This window comes from Pongo abelii, chromosome 8 (assembly GCF_028885655.2).
Source record: "Pongo abelii isolate AG06213 chromosome 8, NHGRI_mPonAbe1-v2.0_pri, whole genome shotgun sequence".
Classification (NCBI taxonomy): Eukaryota; Metazoa; Chordata; class Mammalia; order Primates; family Hominidae; genus Pongo; species Pongo abelii.
Window position 1 is genome coordinate 133,191,481 of NC_071993.2, and position 22,068 is coordinate 133,213,548.

General features: G+C 42.6%; 1 protein-coding gene across 2 annotated transcripts in view; it reads right to left on the bottom strand.

Moving 5' to 3' along the window:
* Positions 1 to 22,068, bottom strand: part of ADAM12 (ADAM metallopeptidase domain 12) — a 377,221-nt gene that overhangs the window by 88,593 nt on the left and 266,560 nt on the right. For both annotated transcript variants that reach the window (XM_054523029.2, XM_024253866.3), the window contains exons 6-8: positions 13,176 to 13,362; positions 4,809 to 4,874; positions 3,611 to 3,682 (exon numbers count right to left, since the gene is read on the bottom strand). In XM_054523029.2, coding sequence (XP_054379004.2) covers positions 3,611 to 3,682; positions 4,809 to 4,874; positions 13,176 to 13,362 — 325 coding nt within the window. The remainder of the gene's footprint in view (positions 1 to 3,610; positions 3,683 to 4,808; positions 4,875 to 13,175; positions 13,363 to 22,068) is intronic.

Consider the following 22,068-nt stretch of genomic DNA (forward strand, 5'->3'; position numbering starts at 1 on the left):
CACCAAGTCTCCCAGGGGGTCTGGGTATCTCCTCCAAGGTCTTTGGCATCTGCTGGGGATGGACAGGGATGCCAGGGCCAGGGGTAGCTGTGTGCTCAGCAAATCGGCTCTCTCCCTGCCAGAAACACAAGGACAGCCAGGCTGGCAAATTCCATGGAGTCCGTTAGGACTTTTCCAAGGCACAGTGTTTTTTAATTACCAGTGCAAGTTATTAACAAACCCCCAATTGCTCATTTTTGGTTTTGCAAACTGAAGCAAGATATAACCTAGAATAAATGGGAAGAAATACAAACACAGAGGACCCAAACACATCCCTTTTTTAAAATGGGGCTTCAGCAATTTCCAGTTTGGGCTTAATATAGTTTATCATTTCCTTTTGCTCCCGAGGTCTAAGAAGAACTCGTGTTCTCTCCTCGTTGGACAGTCTGAGGATAGCCTGAGGCCTTCGGGGCAATGGTCCAACTCGCTCACCTTGGAGTGGCACCTGCACTCCCAGCTCAGGCACCTAAGCCTTCCGCCCTCTAGGCCAGTGCATCTCAGTCCCACTTCATGTTAGGATAACTGGAGGACCCTGGAGAATATCTGTGCCCAGGCCCCGCGCCAGGTCAATCAAATCAGAATCCCTGGGCCAAGGTGTGGGAATCAATATTTCCAAAAGTAAACATATAAACAAATAGACAAACAAACTCCCTTCCAGGGGTTCTAATGTCCAGTCTAGACTGAGGTCCAGTTCTAACTGTCGTGCTATCTTTGATGTCTCCTCTAAGACCCACCCTTCATCCCCCCTGCCAGGATTTGCCTTTCACCAGGATTCTCCTGCACCTGGACTACGGGATAAAGTTGAATCTGCAAAAAGTAACTACTGAAAACACATCAACAGGCAGGGGTTGCCAGGGAGTTTGACCTGCTTCAAAGGTGGACAACGGCAATATCATCCCAGGATATCAATGGCCATGTGGGTTTTTCTGACTTCCAGAAAGTTCCATGTAGCCATAGCCTCTCTCTGAGTGGCAAACTCAGATCTCTGACTGCTCAGAGTGCCCTTCAAACTCCTCTTCCTGCTCCTGCTTTCCTTGGGTATGAAGCATCGTCTACCTGCCTCTCCACTCCAACGAAACTGGCAGTCATGTGGTTTCCCACTTGCCCTCAGCCTCTGCTTGGTCATCATGAGGTCCTGGGACTAACAGCAGGTGGAGTAGAGTCAAAGCCAAGAGCCCCTGCCACTGACAGTTGGCAAGACTAGCACTCATCCCTCGTCCTGCAAATGACTAACCTCTGCCCATCTCAGCCTCCTCTGCTTTAAAAATAAGAACAATAGTATGTACTTGAGAGCGTATGCAAAGCACTTAGAGCCCGGCACACAGTAACTGGTAAAAATAGTAATCAGGAAACACATCCCTTCAAGCCTCTCTCAATCCTCGTCCTTCTCACATCCCCACTTCCCCTGCCCTGGGGTCAGGTCAGGCCTTTATCACTTCTTTTTCTTCTTCTTCTTCTTCTTTTTTTTTTTTTTTTTTTTTTTTTGAGATGGAGTCTCACTCTGTCACCAGGCTGGAGTGCAATGGCATGATCTCGGCTCACTGCAACCTCCACTTCCCGGGTTCAAGCAATTCTCCTGCCTCAGCCTCCTGAGTAGCTGGGACTACAGGCACATGCCACCATGCCCAGCTAATTTTTGTATTTTTAGTAGAGACGGGGTTTCACCATGTTGGCCAGGATGGTCTCGATCTCTTGACCTCGTGATCCACCCACGTTGGCCTCCCAAAGTGCTGAGATTACAGGCATGAGCCACCGCGCCTGGTCAGGCCTTTATCATTTCTATGCAATAGGCTCCTCTCAGCCCTATTTGTCTTTGGTTATTCCACCCTCCACAATAATTGCAGGGATATCTTTCTACCATCCCGTGCGTCTCTCCCCTGCTTAAAAACATTCACCTAGCTCTTTATTCACTGCAGAATAACATCAAGATGGCTTCGTAGAATAGCCGGGGCCTTGAGCATCGTGAATCTTTGCAGCTTCATCTCCTCCTGCCCTAGCTCTGCATGCATGCATTTGCATACAATATGAGCATGCATGTATACAAACACACATACACGCATGCAGGGCACACACACGTATGAACACACACGAACACATATAGGAACACACATGCATGTACATGTACATGAAGCACACACATGTCCACATCACACATACTCCCTCTTCTGCTATGCTCATGGTGAAACTGAACTTACTTTTGAGGATCCTCTCCCTGCAAAGACTCCCTGGCCCTGGGAAGAAGTAAGTGATTCTCTTCTGCATCCCCATAAACCTCCATTCATAGCATGGATCTAGTTCTTAATGCCTTGGACCATGCTATGTGGGTTGCATGTCTTCTTCCCTACCCAGCCTTGACGTTCCCAAGTGGAGGGACCACATCTGACTCATTCTGAATTATTGATGCAGAGTGCATAAGGTCTTGTAATATGGAGCTGAATTTCTGAAAGGACCTTTGCCTTCATTTTTCTGAAAACTTAGAAAATGCAATTCAAATCGAATAAGATTGCTTGGAAACAAGGCTAGAGTGAGGCACCCTCACAAACCACTATGTGTAAAATCTGCTGTTTCAGAGGACCATGGCTGTGAAAGGCTCAGCCATGACCAGATCTCTTCTCACACTGTCCCCGCAGGCAAGAGACTCAGTATTGCTGAGAGACTATGGTTGCTTTAGGACAGCGGTCACCATCCACATTGCACATGAGAATTGCTGGGCAGCTTCTGAAAATTCGAGGTCTAACCTCCCTGCTGCCCTGCCCCTTGAGGGCAGCAATGCTTTCAGAAGCTCACAGGGCAACTCCAATATGCGGGGTTTGTGAGAAGCCTATTTTAGGCTAAGGGTCGTCAGCATCAAATAGCCAACATCCTCTCCAGCAGGATACATTGAGGAAGGACAGGTGGTTTAGACAGAGAGCGCTGCCATTTTCTTTGCTGGCCCGCAGTGTGAGGAGCGGTTAGTGAACAAGTACCCCAGGAGTAGGACCTGGTTTGCAGGGGCTCCTCCAGCAAGGAAATCATCCTTGTGAAAGATGAGTTTCTGACCTACTTGTTCTTGGCCAGGGATTTTCCAATAGCTGATTTAGCTGAAAGTCAACTTCTGTGTTCCAGGACAGTGAAGCCTATGGATCCCTTATAAATGCAAGCCCACCCTCAGGGTTACATTGGTACAGGCCTGCAATGATGGGGACAGATTGAAGGGGCCTGTGGGATCCGTCATCGGGAGACCTGGGAGAGGCCCAGCTCAGGAGGAATCCAAAGGATCAGGTGAACTCTGTAGGGGTTCTGGAACTAATCGGGAAGTCCAAAACACCCTCAGACTGGTATTCCACCTGACCAGAAGAGAGCCTGGAGGAAGACATGTCACCAAGGCCACCACAGTCCAGACAGCTGTGGTTTGGCATCTCCTGAAGCTGCCCCAGGACCCAGGAATTACACGCTCAGAGGACAGGAAACAGTTCCAACCCAAGGCCCAGAGGCAGAACCTCATCTCCTTGCTAAGTCAGATGAGGTCCCCCAACCTCATTTCCAAACATTTACATGATCTGAATGATTTAACTACTGAAAAAGAACTTACCTTGTCAACGTGATTAGCAATCTCTATTAATCGCTGCTTAACTTTTTCCAGATCTTTTCCTTGCCTCTGAAACTTAACAATTTTAAATGTCAGCATTAATACCAGCAAGAATATCAATCATGTTTCATCTTCCTGGCTTCTGGAAATGTGAAGTCTTGGGATTTTACAAACCACTGGGGATCCTCCACAGTTCATGGTGAAATGAGCTTGCATCCTGCCGAATAACTTTCCCGGCTGGGGACTCCCTGAAATTCCCTGAAATTTGCCTAAGCCAAGTGCTCTCAAGACAGCAACTTCTGCAATTTTCCAGCCTCATAAATGATGGAGGCAGTGACATGTTTTGGCAAAGAGGAAACAGACAACTAGAAGTCAGTCCAAAGCCATTTTTCATATCATCAACTTGATTTTAACTTCCTGAGAAATTTTCTTTATATTTGTTTTTAAAAATTAAAAAGTAAAAGTAATAAAAGCTCATGGCAACTTGTCAAACAATACAGAGGAGAATAGACAAAAAAATCAACAAATTTCCCATTCCCCTCTCTAATCTGACCTTCCAGAATGGGAATCATTTTCTGAAAAATAGTCAAGCCTGTTTCATTCATAGGTGTTGAAAGAGTCTACGAGAAAATATTACCCAATCACCCAATTCATATATGCCAATGAGGCAGTAAATAAATACAGAGAAGATAATCTTTAGAAAAACTAATTCAAAATTAATTAAAATAAAAAACGAATGTAGTATCAAGCTATAGCTCAGAGGGGAGGATTTTTCTGATGTGTCTCTATGGCCTTCATTCATTCATTCATTTATTCCTTCATTTATTCATTTTGATTAATGACATATGGGATATTTTTTAAATGTCCCATTTTAAAGACTAAACTTTTCCCCAAAATGTTTTAGAATATAATCTAAAGCCTTCTGTCATTCCCCTCAGTTAATTCTCCTTATTTGGAGAGCTTAACTATAGAGCAACTCTGTTTTTTCCTGCAGGCTTTGCCATTACTTTATATATCAAATAAATTTTTAATATTGTATGGTTTATAAAATCAGAAAACCATTGTTTCAATGGGTTGTTTCCATTGCTTTTAAGAGCACATAGGAAATGAGGTTCATTAAAGCAAGTAATAACTTGCAAAACATGTCCTTTTTTCTTTTTTCTCTAACCAACTGTACTGAGGAATTTTAAAAAGTTCTTACCTCTCGGTTGTCTGCCACGATCACCAGCTCCACATACTTAGTTGCCTTGAGGGTCTCTCTTTTATGCTGCCAAGAGTAAACATGCACTTAATCTCTCTTAATGCCTCTCTGGCATCAAGACTGTCAATGTCTCTCAATCCAAACACCTTAAGTTGAGAATGTATACCCCCCATCCCCGCCAGGCCCCCACACCTCCATTCCATCTAGAAGTTTACCCCAACTCCAACCATCTCTTTGTAAAACCTTCTCAACATGAGTAACCAGCTTCCATTTTCACTTGGAAAACCCTTAAAAGGGAGTTTAAGCTTTCCGCTGAATCATGGATTATTGGAGCAGAAAATCAAGATTATTAAACAAAACAAGCACATAAACAAACAAAATCAAAGCACTCTCTAGAACAGGAGCCAGTCAAAGGTCGTTTATTTCAGACCACGTGTAGGTCTTCTCTGATGACCACATTTGAAGGTCATCGGAGAAGACGACGGAGTTCAATGCACTGTGGCTGTTCCCTTTGTCTTTATGGTCCAAGTGTACCTGTTCTGAGACTTGAGAAAAGTGGAGGAGAATACATGTTGAACAGGAACTGTATAATCATTTTTAAAATGATCATATAAAAATCTAGTTAGAAGCAATGGAAGACCGGGGTGGTCTTGAGAAAAGGAAACTGTCAGACTAATGAACAGAGAAGTGAGAAAGGTATGAGGAAAAAAAAAAGAGCAAAAAGAAAGAGAACAGAAAGAAACAGAGTTAAGAAAAATTAAGACTGCAATATGCCCCTGGAGAACAGGGATTTCGTAAGAGTGAGACAGTTGAGAGAACATGGAAAGTGGATATGGAAGTGGATGAATGGAGATGATTCAGGCAACAGAAATAGGAACCCCATCCCCTACAAAGGCAGCTCCTGAAGTGGGTCACATTTTAATCAAACTTCCTCAAAAAGCATTCACACTCTTCTGTGAATTACTGGAAGAATTCCAAACGCATTTTTAAGAGAAATAAAGCAGTTCGTGGAGGGTGGTCTCAAAAAGCAAACATTAAACCAAAAAACAAAGCCTTCTGTTTCTGCCATAAAATGCAGTTGGAGGAAGTGGGGGCTGAGTTAGTCTTTGGTCCTGATGACTGATACTGCTGGTTTATGAGTTAACTACACACACTGCTTCAAGTTTAAAACTTGCATGTTATAACCACTCTTTCAGACAAAAGCAAAAGAAAATCACAAAAGTATGCTTTGAATCAGGTTTCCAGTCACATAATCCTGAGGGAAACATCTTTTATAAAACAAATCCCCATCAGTCCGGGATCTTCCAAACAGATTTTTACAAGAAAAATGTTTGTATTATAGCAATGTTCCTTCTTGCTGCCCAGCTGTGCTAATTCATGAATTTAGGTGTTCCTAAAGATATCTGGAAACCTTATGGAAAAGGAAAAATAAAGCGCCAGGAAAGGTACAATTTCTTATATCTTTACAATGTTACAAGAAGAAACTGTTATGCTTTGTAACTATACGTTGTAGGCATGCTTTATGGTGATAACTCTGCGCTACTTATAAAAGAAAAGACATTTGCCCCCATGGTGCCCACGGGTGCACACAAAATGGGACACCTTCCGAAAGTGTGAAGATCTTGCCCTTTTTCCTCATTGAGGCGTGAAAGAGGCAGAACCCTCTCTGTTGTCCACAATTCCCTGATTAATCATTAAAAAATTTGGCTAATTATGCAGAAGAAAATATAGCTCTAGAAATGAAAAACTAATCTCTCGCTGAAAAGCTCATGGAAAGGAATCTGGTTGTTTAGACGTTTACACTTTTCAGCCTGCAGAGGGGTGAAATAAACGACCATGGGATATTTCCAACTGGCTTAGGATCCCCATTTAGAAAATACACAATTCCAGATAATAAAAACAAACATGTGAACACAATTTTCCTGTCTCTGCAATTTTCAGAGAAGTCTACATTTTCTCATGAATTCAGAGAACTGCAAGCTCAGAGGGAAGCTTAACCACATAATAAAGAGAAGCACTGGGGGAGTCGCCAGCTCAGGGCGGAGGTTTCTTCTCCTGTTAGCTGCACACACAGAGAGAGGTTTACATTATTCCCACGTGATTTCCACCTATCTGGCTGTCCAGTTAAAAAAAAACAACAAAGAATCATGTTTTAAAATTTGTGATATGGAGAGCAACATTTGAAACTGGTTGCTGAAGACATGGAACCAACCCAAATGCCCATCACTGATAGACTGGATAAAGAAAATGTGGTATACATACACCATGGAATACTATGCTGCCATAAAAAGGAATGAGATCATGTCCTTTGCAGGGACATGGATGAAGCTGGAGGCCATCATACTCAGCAAACTAATAGAGGAACAGAGAGCCAAGTTGGAATTGAACAATAAGAACACATGGACACAGGGAGGGGAACAACACACACCAGGGCCTGTTGAGGGGTGGGGGCTGAGGGGAGGGAACTTAGAGGACGGGTCAGTAGGTGCAGCAAACCACCATGGCACACGTATACCTATGTAACAAACCTGCACGTTCTGCACATGTATCCTGTTTTATTTTTAAAGAAGAAATTAAAATAATAATTTTAAAAAATTTAAAAAAAGAAACCGGTTGCTCGATTGAATTTTCATTTTGGGGGGTTATGAACAAAAGCCCTTCCTCAAACGGGAACATCAGCCTCTGAGATTAGCCCAAAAGTCTCCGTTCCCAGGTGGAGGCAGAGGCCTTCTTTGAATCTTGCTCAAGAGAGAACCAGTTCCTGGGCCTCTCAAAGTCATCACAGCCAAGTTCCCCAGGATAAATAACCCCCGAGCAGCCTGCAGTGAGGACTCTGGCAATGGGATCACAGCCAAGTTCCCCAGGATAAATAACCCCCGAGCAGCCTGCAGTGAGGACTCTGGCAATGGGAACTTAACTCAAGTTAGAAAAGCAAGTTGAGATTGGGGCTACAATAAATCATCACTGCAATTCTTTCTTCATATGGGTCAGACCATTTGTATAACATTTATTCATCCCACGCTATCTACCAGGGATGCTGTTTGCGCTAGGCCCTGTGTAGGGTGCTAGGGATACAGTGTGGACAGGAAACCCGTATTTCTGAAACCCAGTGTCTTCCTGAAACTCCCATTCAGGAAACCCAGTGTCCTCCTGAAACCCATATTCCTGAAACCCAGTGTCTTCCTGAAACTCATATTCAGGAAACCCAGTGTCCTCCTGAAACCCATATTCCTGAAACCCAGTGTCTTCCTGAAACTCATATTCAGGAAACCCATATTCAGGAAATCCAGTGTCCTCCTGAAACTCACATTCTGGTGGGGCCTGGGAGAAGGTGAGCCCATGCAGAATTAACAAAAGAAAGAGAGAGTCTGTGAAAAGTACAACAAAGGAAATAAACAGGGTTCTGCAGGTAGGATGAAGCTGGGCAGTGGGCAGGCATAAGGTAGCTGAGGCCTGAAGGATGAGAAAGAGGCATGTGTGGAAAGATTGTGGGAACAGTGTTTCAGGTAGATGGAATGGCAACAGCAGACGTCCTGAGGCTGGGGAGAGCTTGTGGGTGTTGGCAACAGGCCATATGGCTGGAGTCTGGCGAATGGGAGACAAGAGTGGATGAGATGAGGTGGAAGATGGGGATGGGACACTGGGGCCATGGCAAGGAGGTTGAGTGATAGCCTAATAATCTAAGAGCATGGGGGCCTTGAATATGAGATTTTAAAAATATTGCAACTGGGCGTGGTGGCTTACGCCTGTAATCCCAGCACTTCGGGAGGCCGAGGTGGGCGAATCCCTTGAGGTCAGGAGTTCAAGACCAGCCTGATCAACATAGTAAAACTCTGTCTCTACTAAAAACAGATAAATTAGCAGGGCGTGGTGGTACACGCCTGTAGTCCCAGCTACTCGGGAGGCTGAGGCACAAGAATTACTTGAACCTGGGAGGTGGAGGTTGCAGTGAGCCGAGATGGCACCACTGACTCCAGCCTGGGCAACAGAGCGAGACTCCATCTCAAAAAAATAAATATATATATGTATATATATATATATAATATATATATTGCTCTGGCTACTGGAAGGAGAATGGATTCTAGGGGGATGATATTGGATGATATTGGAAGCTGAGAGTGCGGCAAGGAGGCCATGCCGTCGTCCAGGTGAGAGGTGGCAGTCATGATGGACGTGGGTAGCCACTTGCAAGCCAGCTGTGCTATCACCCGACAGCCAGAAAACAACAATCACAATGAGACCAGAGCCAGTGTTTCCATCGCCAGCAAGATCAGCAAATGAAATGAATCGAAAGTTTGGTTTCTCTTCCTCTAAGCAAGAAAAAAATCAGTATTAGCTCAATCAAGCGAGGCTCCATGCCTTGACTCTAAGATCACTTTCCGCGTATTTGTAAGTTGAGCTCCAATTTCGGTTAGGAAAGGTTGTCTCTACCATCCTTGACTGTGACTGGCATGGGGACAGCACACACTGATCCTATCCACACAGGATACAGCCTCTGACACCTGGCCGACATGTAGGCGGGCAGAAGTAAACAAATGAGACAATCTGCCAGGAGAATAGGCTGAATCCGGCAAACTGAATGTTAGTAGGGAGAAGTGTGAAGTATTGAAATTAAGCCTTAAAAACGAATGACACAAGTGAGATCTATTATTTATTTATCCAGAGCTTCAGTGGATTTGAAACTCACTAGGAATCCACACCTGGAAAACTGGAGCCTCCACTCACATAAATAGATATTCAAAGCCCAGGGCCAAGGAAGTGGTGCTGCCCCATTCCCCACCAAGCGGTTTTTTTTTTGTTTTGTTTTGAGACGAGTTTCACTCTTGTCGCCCAGGCTAGAGTACATTGGCATGATCTCAGCTCACTACAACCTCTGCCTCCCAGTTTCAAGTGATTCTCCTGCCTCAGCCTCCCAGGTAGCTGAGATTACAGATGCCTGCCACCACGCCCTGCTAATTTTTGTATTGTTAGTAGAGATGGGGTTTCACCATGTTGGCCAGGTTGGTCTTGAACTCCTGACCTCAGGTGATCCGCCTGCTTCAGCCTCCCAAAGTGCTGGGATTACAGGCGTGAGCCTCGCGCCCGGCCCCCACCACCAAGCTTTGAGAACAACTAAGGTAGTAAAAGAACATGATAGTCTCTTAGAAGAGGCGTGGAAGCAAGGATGGTTGTTAGAGAGGAATTCAGTGTGCCTGTCATAATTAAGGAGTTTTCAAACAGTTCTGGCCAGTTCCTGATATTCAACTCTCATTAGGCTCTACATATAATGTGTTATATACTGCTATGGCTACAAATACCCCACCACTACTGTGCCTTCTATTAAACAAATACGATAGGCTGTCTAGAAACACAAAAGCAATAGCACCAGTTCATTTCAGAATGGCCACCTTCGAGGAAGCAAAACAGCACCTCCCCAACTCGCTGTCCTATATGTACACGGTACCCAAGCAAACATTTCTTTTCAGAGAAGGCAGCAACTTTTCTATTTGACTCATAATTATCCATACTAATGGAGGGGAACAATGGCACAGATAATCCCTAAAGAAAAGGCAATTCAAAAATAATTTGCATTTGCCTTTGGGATGTCTTATGTGATTTTCTCCAGTAGATTTACCATCTTTGCCTTGCTCAGAGCTTACTTAGGATGATGTTAAAATTGGTTTGCATTCTTGAATGAGTAGCCGATGGAGAGGGAAAGAGTCTACTGTGGGGGAGCTGAACAGTAAGGAGGCTTCAGGATGGAGACTCAAAAATCCACAGAGAGAACGAGCTGACTGTGACACTCCCTGTTTCTCTGTGCCCTTCGAGGGGCAACTTGGGTTCTCACTAAAATCTAATGTAGAGCCTTGTAAAAATGACAAACAATAGCTCAGGTTTATATCATAGCCAGTGTATACCCTGAGTGCAGATTTATTCCTGATGCTCTGTGAAGAAAAACGCAAACATCTGCAGAAAAATCAGAGTCTGCAAACCAGTCTTTGCAATAGTTAACATTTAGTGGGGGCAGAAAAATGCAGGGAAAAAGCAAATGCAGTTGCTGCGTTGCATAAACAAGATTAGTTAGCAGCCTCTCCATTGATTTTTTTTTTTTAAAGAGTGAAATAAAGGCAGCATAAGTGGGGCAGGAACTGCCCCTTTCATATTTACCGTAGGTGCTAACCAAAACAATCTACTATGTAATTCCAATTCACAAGGATTCCACATATTTGAAATTATTTTTCGCACCATTTTCATTATATACATGCATTTTAAGTCCAGGATGCTTTCTCTTCCATAAAAAACCATCACAGTGCTTTCTAGAGAGAAATATTGAGAACTGAGTTGACCGGCATTGATGCCTTCCCTTTTCAATTTAAAGGTTCATTTGCACTTCAATATGCATTATTAACAAAGCACCATTGTTATTCCCATTCTCCCCATTTCTCCACAAGTCAAAATGACTGGAAATTACAATCATGCTTCTAGAGAGCTGTAAGCTAAAATAATTAAAATATGGCTGGCAAGTACAGACCAAGTTTGTACTTCTATATGAAATGACAAACATATTTGAGTGTCATTTAAGCCGTCAAGTTATAAATCTTGTAACGTGGGCAACGTGCATTCAACAAGGTACTCAAAGCAAAGAGCCTGGAAAACAAAATGCAAATGTTCTACTTGTTTATGACCGGTAAAGCTACAGGTTAATCACATCTTCTCCAAGGTTTGGAATCAAAGGCAAAAGCATTTGAAGAGTAAAATAAACCTGCCCTGGGACCCCAGAGGCTGATCTTTAAATCCACCACTAAGACAGGTAGCGGGGAGAAGCACAGGTTGAAAAATATCTTGAGCTTGTGGGGGTAGAGGTTGGGGGGGTAATTTTCAAGCTCTATTCCTAGGGATTAGGATACAGTGTTCTGCCACCAAGCAGCAATGTTAAGGTGAGCCACAGTACCAGATGGGAGAGTTCCTCCCCTTCCTGTGATGGGGCAGGAAACGAAAAAGAGGTTGTGAGCACCTGCCATAGAAACTCTTAGAAACATACTAGCAAACAGAAGACGTGAGGGTTACACAAGCAGAATACCTGGACTGAAAGAATGAATGTAAAATTAGAGTTAAAAGTCCTGAACTGGTTCAGATAAGAGCAGTTTTAGGGGAACAGACATCTATCCACAGGTATGAGGGGAATTCTAAGAATGAGAAGGTATCATTTGGGATAACCCCTGCTGTTTCCAAGTAGAAAAATGATTTAGAATGAACCAAGAATAATATTCATTAAATGTTGAGTGCTAAGCAGTGGTCTACTGAAATTCAAGTTAGAAGACAACAATGGGTTAGGAGAAACCTAGAGGAAATGTTCTCGGAGAGTCAAATATAAGCACAAGCGACATCCTATCTATAAATTTTCTTGATTTCTTGTCAACAGAGGAACAGGAAATCCAGAAATGAAAAATCAGGAAATTGTTGATAATTTCCTATCTTGTTTCTGCTCATTTAAATTCAGGGCCTCCAGCCAAATGTTGGGAACGATCGCCTTTAATCCTTATTAAAAGAGCTCTACTGTAGCCTCTGTTGCCCACATAATGCCAGACAGAAAAGGGGCAGGCCACCCTTAGGGGTGGAGGTTTCATGGTGTGACACTACACGTGTCAAGAAGGGAAGTCTGTCTGCAGCACAGACTCCCTTAGGCAACTACTCTTTCCAGTGCTGCTGCAAAAAGGAAGACATTTTATCAGCAGATCCAGGGGCTGGTGGCCAGAAAACACAGACTGCTTGGACGGTCCCAGGAGGGAACTAGGACAAGAATTTGCAGCTTGGACTGTGGATAAGCAAGATTCCTGAGCCACATCACGTGGAGGAAGGCCCAGTTCACCTCTGCATAAGTGTGTGGGCAAAGAGTGGGAGTTCTCTGCAAATTATAATAAGAACCCAAACTTGCTAATAAAGAAGGGTCTATGTGCTCTTTCACCTCCAGTAGATGCAGAGCTGCTAGAGAGCGGGTCAGGGTCCAATCTTGTCTTGCTTGCCATGGTGGGGCCCAACCCTGGGCCTAGGACCATAGTAGGGTCTCTTGGGAGATTCCATGAATCTTGAGCTTGTGGGGGTAGAGGTTGGGGGGGGTAATTTTGTCATCCTCTGATCCCAACTGTGTGACTTTCCCCAGCATATTTTAATGAGTCTGAGACTGACATCTGCAATACAGTGATGGGGATTTGGCTTATGGTTGTGTCCCACTGTATAATGTCTACCACCTCCAGATAAACTGGGCACTTCCATCCCCCAGATGCCGCATCATCTAGATGGCAACATTTCTCCAGATGTCCTAGTGTGGGGTATCCATAGCTTGAGCTCCTAGCTTCCCAGAAACACAAATTCAGGCATCCCCCTTACCCTTCCTGCCCACGTCTGAGAGGGCGGTAGAAACACATTATTTGCAGTGAGGTTTGATGTGTTGTGATGTGATCCACACGATCCCCAGACGCTTTTCAGGTTCTTCGCTGGGAAGAGTTTGTATCTGTTGGTTGCATTTTTCATTGGTTCTAAGACATAGGTTTCATTTTCAAACATAATAAGTCCCCTGTTGAAAAAGAGACAAGAAAAAATATATAATTTTAAGGACCGCTTCTTGTTTATGGCCAAGACACAGCTCTTAACAAGAGAGAGAATGAAAAAAGAAACAACAATTACTTATATTCTCAGATTTTGATCGGAAATGACGTTTCTGTGACATGTTTGCATTGATTCATTTTGCAAATCTTTTGGAAAGTTAGCCTAGGAATTTTCTTTTGTTTGAAATATTTTATGGTAAAGAATACAGTGCATTTTGCTTTTGTATGTTTTTATCTCTTTTTATGTCTCAAAGATATATTGCCGGGAAGAAGAATGAGGAAAAAGATGTTTCAACTGCTTAGAAGATAACTGTATCTGAATTAGCAGACACATTTCAAAAGGGAAATGTTTACTTTTAAAATATTTCAATAGCCTCAGGGGTACAGTAGCCTTTGGTTACGTGGATAAATTGTGTAATGGTGAAGTCTAGGATTTTAGTGCACCTGTCATCTGAGTAGTGTACATTGTACCCCACAGGTAGTCTTTCATCCCTCCCCCGCCTCTTGGCCTCCCCCTTCTAAGTCTCCAGTGTCCATTATATTACTCTGGATGCCTTTGTGTACCCATAGCTTACTTCCCACTTAGAAGTCAGAAAATGCCATATTTGTTTTTCAATTCCTGAGTTACTTCACTTACAATAATGGCCCTAGTTCCATCCAAGTTGCTCCAAAAGCCATTAGGAAATCTTTTTATAAAAGGACAATTCGTACATCTAATTATTTATCCTGATCAGCCCTATTCCCCAAATATTTGATGGAATTATAAGCACCATGAGTACAAATTTATATTTTTTTATTTACTTATTTAATTTGTGGGAGATGTGCGAATAAAGGAACACTCTTAAGTACACAGAGCATTAGCACTGCTTCTTGGAGGCTGAGGTCTGGCCTCTGGATCCTGTGTTCAGCTCTTTCTGGAATTAAGGAACACTACAGGGAGAAGTGCCAGTCTCAACGCTGCGAGGGTGGCCTCTGGAGTCTGGAAGCTCTGGGTTTGAGTTCTAGTTTGTTACTTACTAGTTATGTGACCTTAACTTTGAGCCCTGGTTTCTTCACCTGTAAAATGGGGATAAGGGTACCTACTTCTCAGGGTTGCTATGTCATCGAGTCAAAACGCTTAGCCCAGGGGAGGCCCCAGGTCAGTGCTCGAGAGGTGGTAGCTTTCTTTACTATTAATAAGGGCAGATCCATGGATTAGGCATCTGTTAACATGTTAATTGAAAGACTGACAATTTCAGGAAAGTTCTGTATTTTGTTAACCCATCTGCTCATAGGAATACTGGTCACTCATGGCTCTATGATATAAAATATAGCATTAATAATATAAATACATTTCTGGAAATGACAATAACTAAGAAAGAACCTTTTGAGCCAACCTTTAGGTTTGGGAATGAAAGCATAGATTCTTTTTAAAAATGGACAAATTTGCTGAAGACTCTAACTTGCAGAGACAGAAGGTGACATTTAGCCATGGACCATGACACATGTCTGGCCTTAGCTCACAGCTAAGGCCACATCCCACTCCCTGAAATGAGTAATGTTAGCCTTGGGCTGTCGGGTTCCTTCAAACGATGGGAACCTTGGCCTGCAGCTTGGTTTTCATTTCTCTCTTTGCTAAGGTGGAGCAGTGAAGTGCTTTAATTTAAAAGGTGCTTCCTGATGTTGAGAGAAAGGTTTTCTTTGGAGAAATGACAATTTGGGTAACAGCAAACTGGCATCTCTGAATTCCCATGTGTCTAGTACCTTATGTTATTTAGTGAGGTGACCACTATCTCTCCACTTTAGAAAGACACAAAATTTTCATGCAAAATTCATCTGACTGGAAATGGGCCCTTCTAATACAGTGACTACTAACCTTTTGTGAGACATGAACCTCCTTAGACTCTCCCTAGAATAATTCACAACATACCTGTAGGGGCTAAGGGAAAATGTCCTCCTTTGCCCTCTGAAAGTTCACTACAAATCAACTGACAAAAGGCAGAAATATTATGGGAGAAAAGGCATACAATTTTATTTTAACAGGCATAGCACAAGTGAATTGTATAAGAATGATTACTCACTGGGGGCACAGATGGTTATATACCCTTCTTCTTAGGAGAAAGGGAGATAGGGAAGTATGGATAATTTTAGGGGGTGAGTAAATGATTTTTAGGGGAATTCATTGGGCTTGAAGAACATACAATGGCCTGGGACAAAGTCTGTTGGGCCTGCAGAACAGACAACGGTTTATGACAAAAGTCTGTCTGGATGTGTTGACAGGCTTCAGTCTTTCTTCCTGTGACATCAGTTAATGAAAACTCAGAGAGGGATCAAGGTAATTTGTTTCTTTTTTGGAGGGTCTATCGTTTAGGCAGATAAGGGAACGTCAGAGAACAACTTCATCCTGTGCTTTTGGAGAGACAGATGGGGTGAAGGTGGGTGCCAGGGGCCAGAGAGACCTTGAGGGTTTTCCTTCAGTTCATCATGTCAAAGAGCCATATTTTGGGGTATCATTTTCTGAGCCCCAACATACATAACCACAAAATTTTGCAGATTATTTTAGCAAATTCAGGACTGAGGATGAGGTCTATGGAAATGGAATGAGGTTTAGAGCATTAGTTCTAATATATAATAACATACAATATATAATAATATATATTATATATTATATATGCAATATAATGTATATTATATATTATATATGCTATATATTATATATTATATATGCTATATATTATATATGCAATATAATTATATAGTATATATTATACATGTAATATAATTACATATATTATATATTACATGTATAATATAATATATACTATATATTATACATAGTATATATTATATATAATATATACTATATATTATATTATACACGTAATATATATTATATATGCAATACATAATATATATTATATTACATGTAACATATATATTACATATGCAATATTATATATTATATGCAATATATAGTACATATTATATAATATGCAATATTATATATCACAAATTATATAATATATAATTATATATAATATGTAATAATATATAATTATATATAATATGTAATAATATATAATTATATATAATATGTAATAATATATAATATAATATTATATAATTAATAATAATAATATATAATCTTATATAATAATTAGTTCTAATACATAATTTATATTGCAGCAACCCAAGGATCTAGGTATACATCAGTCCTCGAGGAATAGCTGGTCAAGTTGCAAACTCCATCAGTTTTCCTCAACCTAAGCTTCTTTCCAAAGAAGGGACCGTGTAAGGTGTTCCTATGTCATTCATTACTGCTTACCTATTTGTTCAGTCATTCATCATCCTATGCTCATTGATGGCCCATTCGTAGGTAGTATTTAACAACTCTTAAATTTTAATAGATTGACAGTATCTCAATGCTCAAATGATACGGAAGGAAGAGGCTTGAGTTAGTCAAGTATCTGTTTTGAACACAACTGGTAAGCAAATACAGACTAATCAACTCATTAGTATTTAACTGGCTTACTCCACCAATCCTGTTTTATGAGTTGTCATGGGCAATGGGAGAAACAGATCTATCATGCTCAGGATGCTTGTATCCTAATAGACGAGGCAGCATTGAGATACCCGGGACAATTAGAAATCATGTGAGAGCTAAGATGTGCATTCAAAGAACCATAACACTTAATGCTTCAGAGAAGAGGGAGTCCAATGTGGTTTGGAGCAACTAAAACATTTTTTAATATTTTCAAATCCCAAATTTGTAGAAATTGTTACTTAGGCATGAAAATGTTCTCATGTCTCCTTCTAAGTCATCCAAAGTCCAGATTGACTAAAAGTCATTCTATGAAGTGTTGTCTTCCACCACACTGGTGTCCATGTGTATCAACAAACAGATCATTCAGGGATTACTTTGGTCATCAACTCTGTGGGGTGGCTTGTGTCTCCTTCTCTGAGATGTTCTTTATGAAATGAAATGTAGACTTCTAACTTTAGAATAGGTAGGAGAGGATTTTTGTTTATTAAAGTTGATTTTATTAAGGATGCGAACTTAAAAAAATAGGCAAAGGGAGGCCGGGTGTGGTGGCTCACGCCTGTAATTCCAGCACTTTGGGAGGCCGAGGTGGGTGGATCACCTGTGGTCAGGAGTTCAAGACCAGCCTGGACAACATGGCGAAACTCCATCTCTATTAAAAATACAAAAAGTAGCTGGGTGTGGTGGCATGCACCTGTAGTCCCAGCTACTTGGGAGGCTGATGTGGGAGAATTGCTTGAACCCAGGAGGCGGAGGTTGCAGTGAGCCGAGATGTGCCACTGTACTCCAGCCTGGGTGACAGAACGAGAGTCCCTCTCAAAAACAAAAAAAACAAAAATAGGCAAGGGGAAAGTGGAAATGAATACCATTGATTCCGCTCTAAAAAGAAAATGGCAGTAACATTTCATTTTGTATTGCAACATTTTCTATTTTACATTGGATCTAAATAAGCTGAACACTTACTGTAAAACATGTCACCACGTTCTAATCATGAGAAGCAAATTACTGAAAAAGTTTTTCTACTCAGTGGAATATTTCTAGCAATTGTTACTTAGTCGTAAAAATATTCTCTTATCTTCTTCTATCTTTTAAGTCATCCAAAGGCCAGATGTTGAGAAATCAGGATGAAGGCCTTCCCTTTACTGCAAACAATTGGCAGCCTATAATAAGCTTAATTAAATAATTGCTTTGGACTGTCTTGGGTATAATTAATCATTTAGCTCTAAAGAATTGCGGGAAACAACAGTGGACACAAAATTCAAGCATTCAGGGTTTCTGAGATACATTTTGATGTTCTCACAGCCCTTACTGGCCCTGAGTTAGATAAGTGAATGTAATTTGTTTTAAGTTGAATGTCACAGATATTTAGTTGTAAACCTGAAGTTGGAAGGCTCTCAGAGCATGGAATTTAAATCCAGTGGACTTTGTGTGTGGGGTTCTTTCTCCCTAGGTAGAGTAGGAGGAAAAGATGAGAAGAAAGTCTCCAATGTTTGGGAAAGATGAAGACCGTGGGTCCCTTCTCTAGAGCGACAGGAGGAGGCCGGGCCAGCCATCACCCCAGGCTCAGGCCAAGTTCTGGGGCAGAGAGAAAGGGGTTCTCAGGGTGGTCAGAGTCACCCCCCTGTGGCACTCTTCTAGGATCCAGGTTCTGGGCTGCACTCCGTACATGGATCACTCTGCTGATCATGGCTGCAGCTCCCGCCATGATCCCACTGTCCAAGGTGTGCAGGTGGCAGAGCTGGGGACCCAGTCGGGACCTGTGTGTCCCGGGCTTGGGCCTCTCAACCCCACACTCGCCTGCTTCCCTTTGTGCAGTTTTGAGAGAGGGGCCCAGAACCAGCAGGAGCATGAAAAAAGCAGAATTAAAAAAGAAAAGGACTAGAATTAGAATTAGAAAGAGAAAATGGAGCCGCTGCTTTGAAAACCAGCGGCCTTCCTTTAACATGTAAAATCCTGTTGTTTTTCCCTGACTGGAAACAAAGAGGAATCTATTAAAATTTTATTAGTTGATTATTTTAGCTGTCAAAGTGAACACTCAGGAGACCTATATTTCCTCAAGATAAGTTTTTGTCCTTCTGAAAATTAGTTTTTAATCTCCAAAGCCATGATGCAGCAGGCACCGGGGCCGCTTAATGTCTGATCCTGATTTTTCTGACTGCACTCGGCAAGCAGGACAGTGGCACATGGATTTTGACTGCCTGTAATAAGATGATGATTAGAAAACATGAATTATCCTGGCTAACTCAGTGTCCAACTGCTAACTGAATTTCCTAGAAAAAGACTTTTGGTCTCAGTGTGGTGCTGTCAATCACATGGTGGAAAAGCAGTTGGCTTGAAATTTAATTTTGGCTTTTTTTTTTTTTTTTTTGGAGGAACTTGTGGGTAAAAGTAATATCTCACCCCATACATGTTTGATAAACAGTCATGGCAGCAGTATTACTTAACACATAAGCACCACAGGGCTTCAGTAATTTCCATGTGAACTACTCAGGTACAATCAAAACAAATATTCTTTATCCCTTTACTATGCACAAGGCACTAGGCTAGACATGCAAAGACCCCTTGCCCATGGTTCCCATTTCAAATATAACTCATGACCAGGGTGTGGGAGCACGACAGAGGAGGTAAGAGTTTAAACTGTGATAAAACACATTAAGAATAGGTATTACCAAGGGCTGGGCATGGTGGCTCATGCCTGTAATCCCGGCACTTTGGGAGGCTGAGACTGGCAGATCACTTGAGGTCAGGAGTTCCAGTCCAGCCTGGGCAACATTGTGAAACTCCATTTCTACTAAAAATACGAAAATTAGCGTGTGTGATAGTGTGTGCCTGTAATTCCAGCTACTCGGGAGGCTGAGGCAGGAGAATCACTTGAACCTGGGAGGCGGAGGTTGCAGTGAGCCAAGATCACACCACTGCACTTCAGCCTGGGTGACAGAGTGAGTGAGACACTGTCTCAAAAAAAAAAAAAAAGAAAAGTGTTATTACCAGCATTACCAGCACATCAATAATAATAATAGCAGCTATGATGTATGAAAAGATTCCCTGAGTCAGGCTCCTTTTTTAAATTACAGTGTTATGGAAAAATAATTCACATAGCATTAAGTTCACTCCTTGAAAGCATGCAATCCAATGGTTTTTAGCATATTCACTGAGTCATGCAAACATCACCACTATCTAATTGCAGAACATTTTCATCATTCCCCCCAAAACTCTGGACCTATCAGCAGTCACTCTTTATCCTTCACAGCCCCCATGAGCCAGGCTCTCGAATGTATTATTTCCTTTTATTTTTCTTTTCATTTTTTTGAAACAGAGTCTCGCTCTGTCACCAGGCTGCAGTACAGTGGCGCGATCTCAGCTCACTGCAACCTCTGACTCCCTGGTTCAAGGGATTCTCCTGCCTCAGCCTCCTGAGTAGCTGGGATTACAGGCATGTGCCACCACATCCAGCTAGTTTTTGTATTTTTAGTAGAGACGGGGTTTCACCATGTTGGCCAGGAGGGTCTCAATTTCCTGGCCTTGTGATCCGCCAGCCTCGGCTCCCAAAGTGCTGGGATTACAGGCATGAGCCACTGCGCTCGGCCAAGAATATATTATTTTCTTTAATATTTACAGCAATCCTGTAAAGCAGATAACATGAGCCCATTTTACTAATGAGGAAAATAAAGATGAGAGCCCCCAGGTCACTGCAGGGGGTTGAATAGTGTCCCCCCCCAGCCCCCAGAAAAGATATGTTTAACTCCTAATCTCTGGACCTGTGAATGTGATCTTATTGGGAAAAGGGACTTTGCAAATGTAATTAAATTAAGGATCTCAAGATGAGATTGTCCTGGACTAGGGTGGGCCATAAATCTAGTGACACATGTCCTTAGAAGAGACCGAACAGGAGACACACAGACGCACGGCAGAAGGCCAAGCGAAGATGCAAGCAGAAACGGGAGTGACATCTACAAGTCAAGGCACACCAGGGATGGCCAGAAGCCACCCAAAGCGAGGAGTGAGATGTGGGAGGGATTCTTCCGTAGACCCTGCAAAAGAGACCAACACGGCTGATCCCTTGATTTCAGACTTCTGGCCTGAAGAGCAGTGAGAGACTAAATTTCTGTTGTTTGAAGCCACCTAGTTTGTGGCAGTTTGTGAAGGTAGCCCTATGAAACAGACAGAGCCATACAGCCAATCAGCAGCAGGGCCAAGATGTCCCAGTTGGGACCTGGCTCCTGGGCCTGGTCACTTGCCCTCATCACACTGGATGGTCAGCCTCCTCTTCAGGGTCATGCATAGCACTAATGCTGGGGATGACCTTCGAGGCTGATGAGTGACCTTCGAGGTCCAGGTTAGCCAACCCTTTCTTCAGGATTCCCAGCATCTAGGTCCCTTCTGCGGAATTCCTCATGTGGTTTTGTGCAACCTGCTTCCCGTCACTGACAACATTTTATTAAATTGATATCTGGCTCCCTTTACACACCCAGGGAATAGTCTCCTTATTTCTGTTGTTTTTCTTAGAACCAGCATTGCAGCTTGCACGTGACCAGTAGGTGAGTAAGTGATCACTAAATATTTGCAGGACTATTGAACAAGCATAAGACTGAACTAGAGGCTTTGACATGTAAGCCATGGAGAGCCAAGGTGGGCTGGAGTGGAATGGGTTGGCAGGATTTATTATATGATCTAGTAGTGTTTTTAAAACATGACCTTCTAGAATGTGCAACATGGCAATGAAAGGAGGAGTGGAGACAGAAGCCCATGGGGGAGGCAATTTTCAAATCTAAGAGGGGGTTGAACAAGGATGGTGATAGAAGAGAGGGATGAAGGAGACGCTATAGGGGAGAGCGTGCAGGGCCTGGGTGGGTACAGTAGGTTACAGAAATCTCCCTGGGGTCAGGCTTATAGACTTGAGATGGTGTGGACCTTCTGGACAAGAGGTCAGGTGGACAGCCAGTCTGAAGACCTACCCAGAGGAGTTTAGATTGAGACTTCCTGAGTTTTGAGTGACAGTGGGGCCTGGGGAGAACTGAGAGACTTGACCTTGGGTGTCCTTCAGAGTAGATGCCACCTGGCAAAACCACCATGGCTCCCTGTGGCCTGTGCGTCAAAGCCTCTCGCTGACGCGTGCACATGTCCAACAGTATCTGCAAACAGCTGAGGAGGGCTC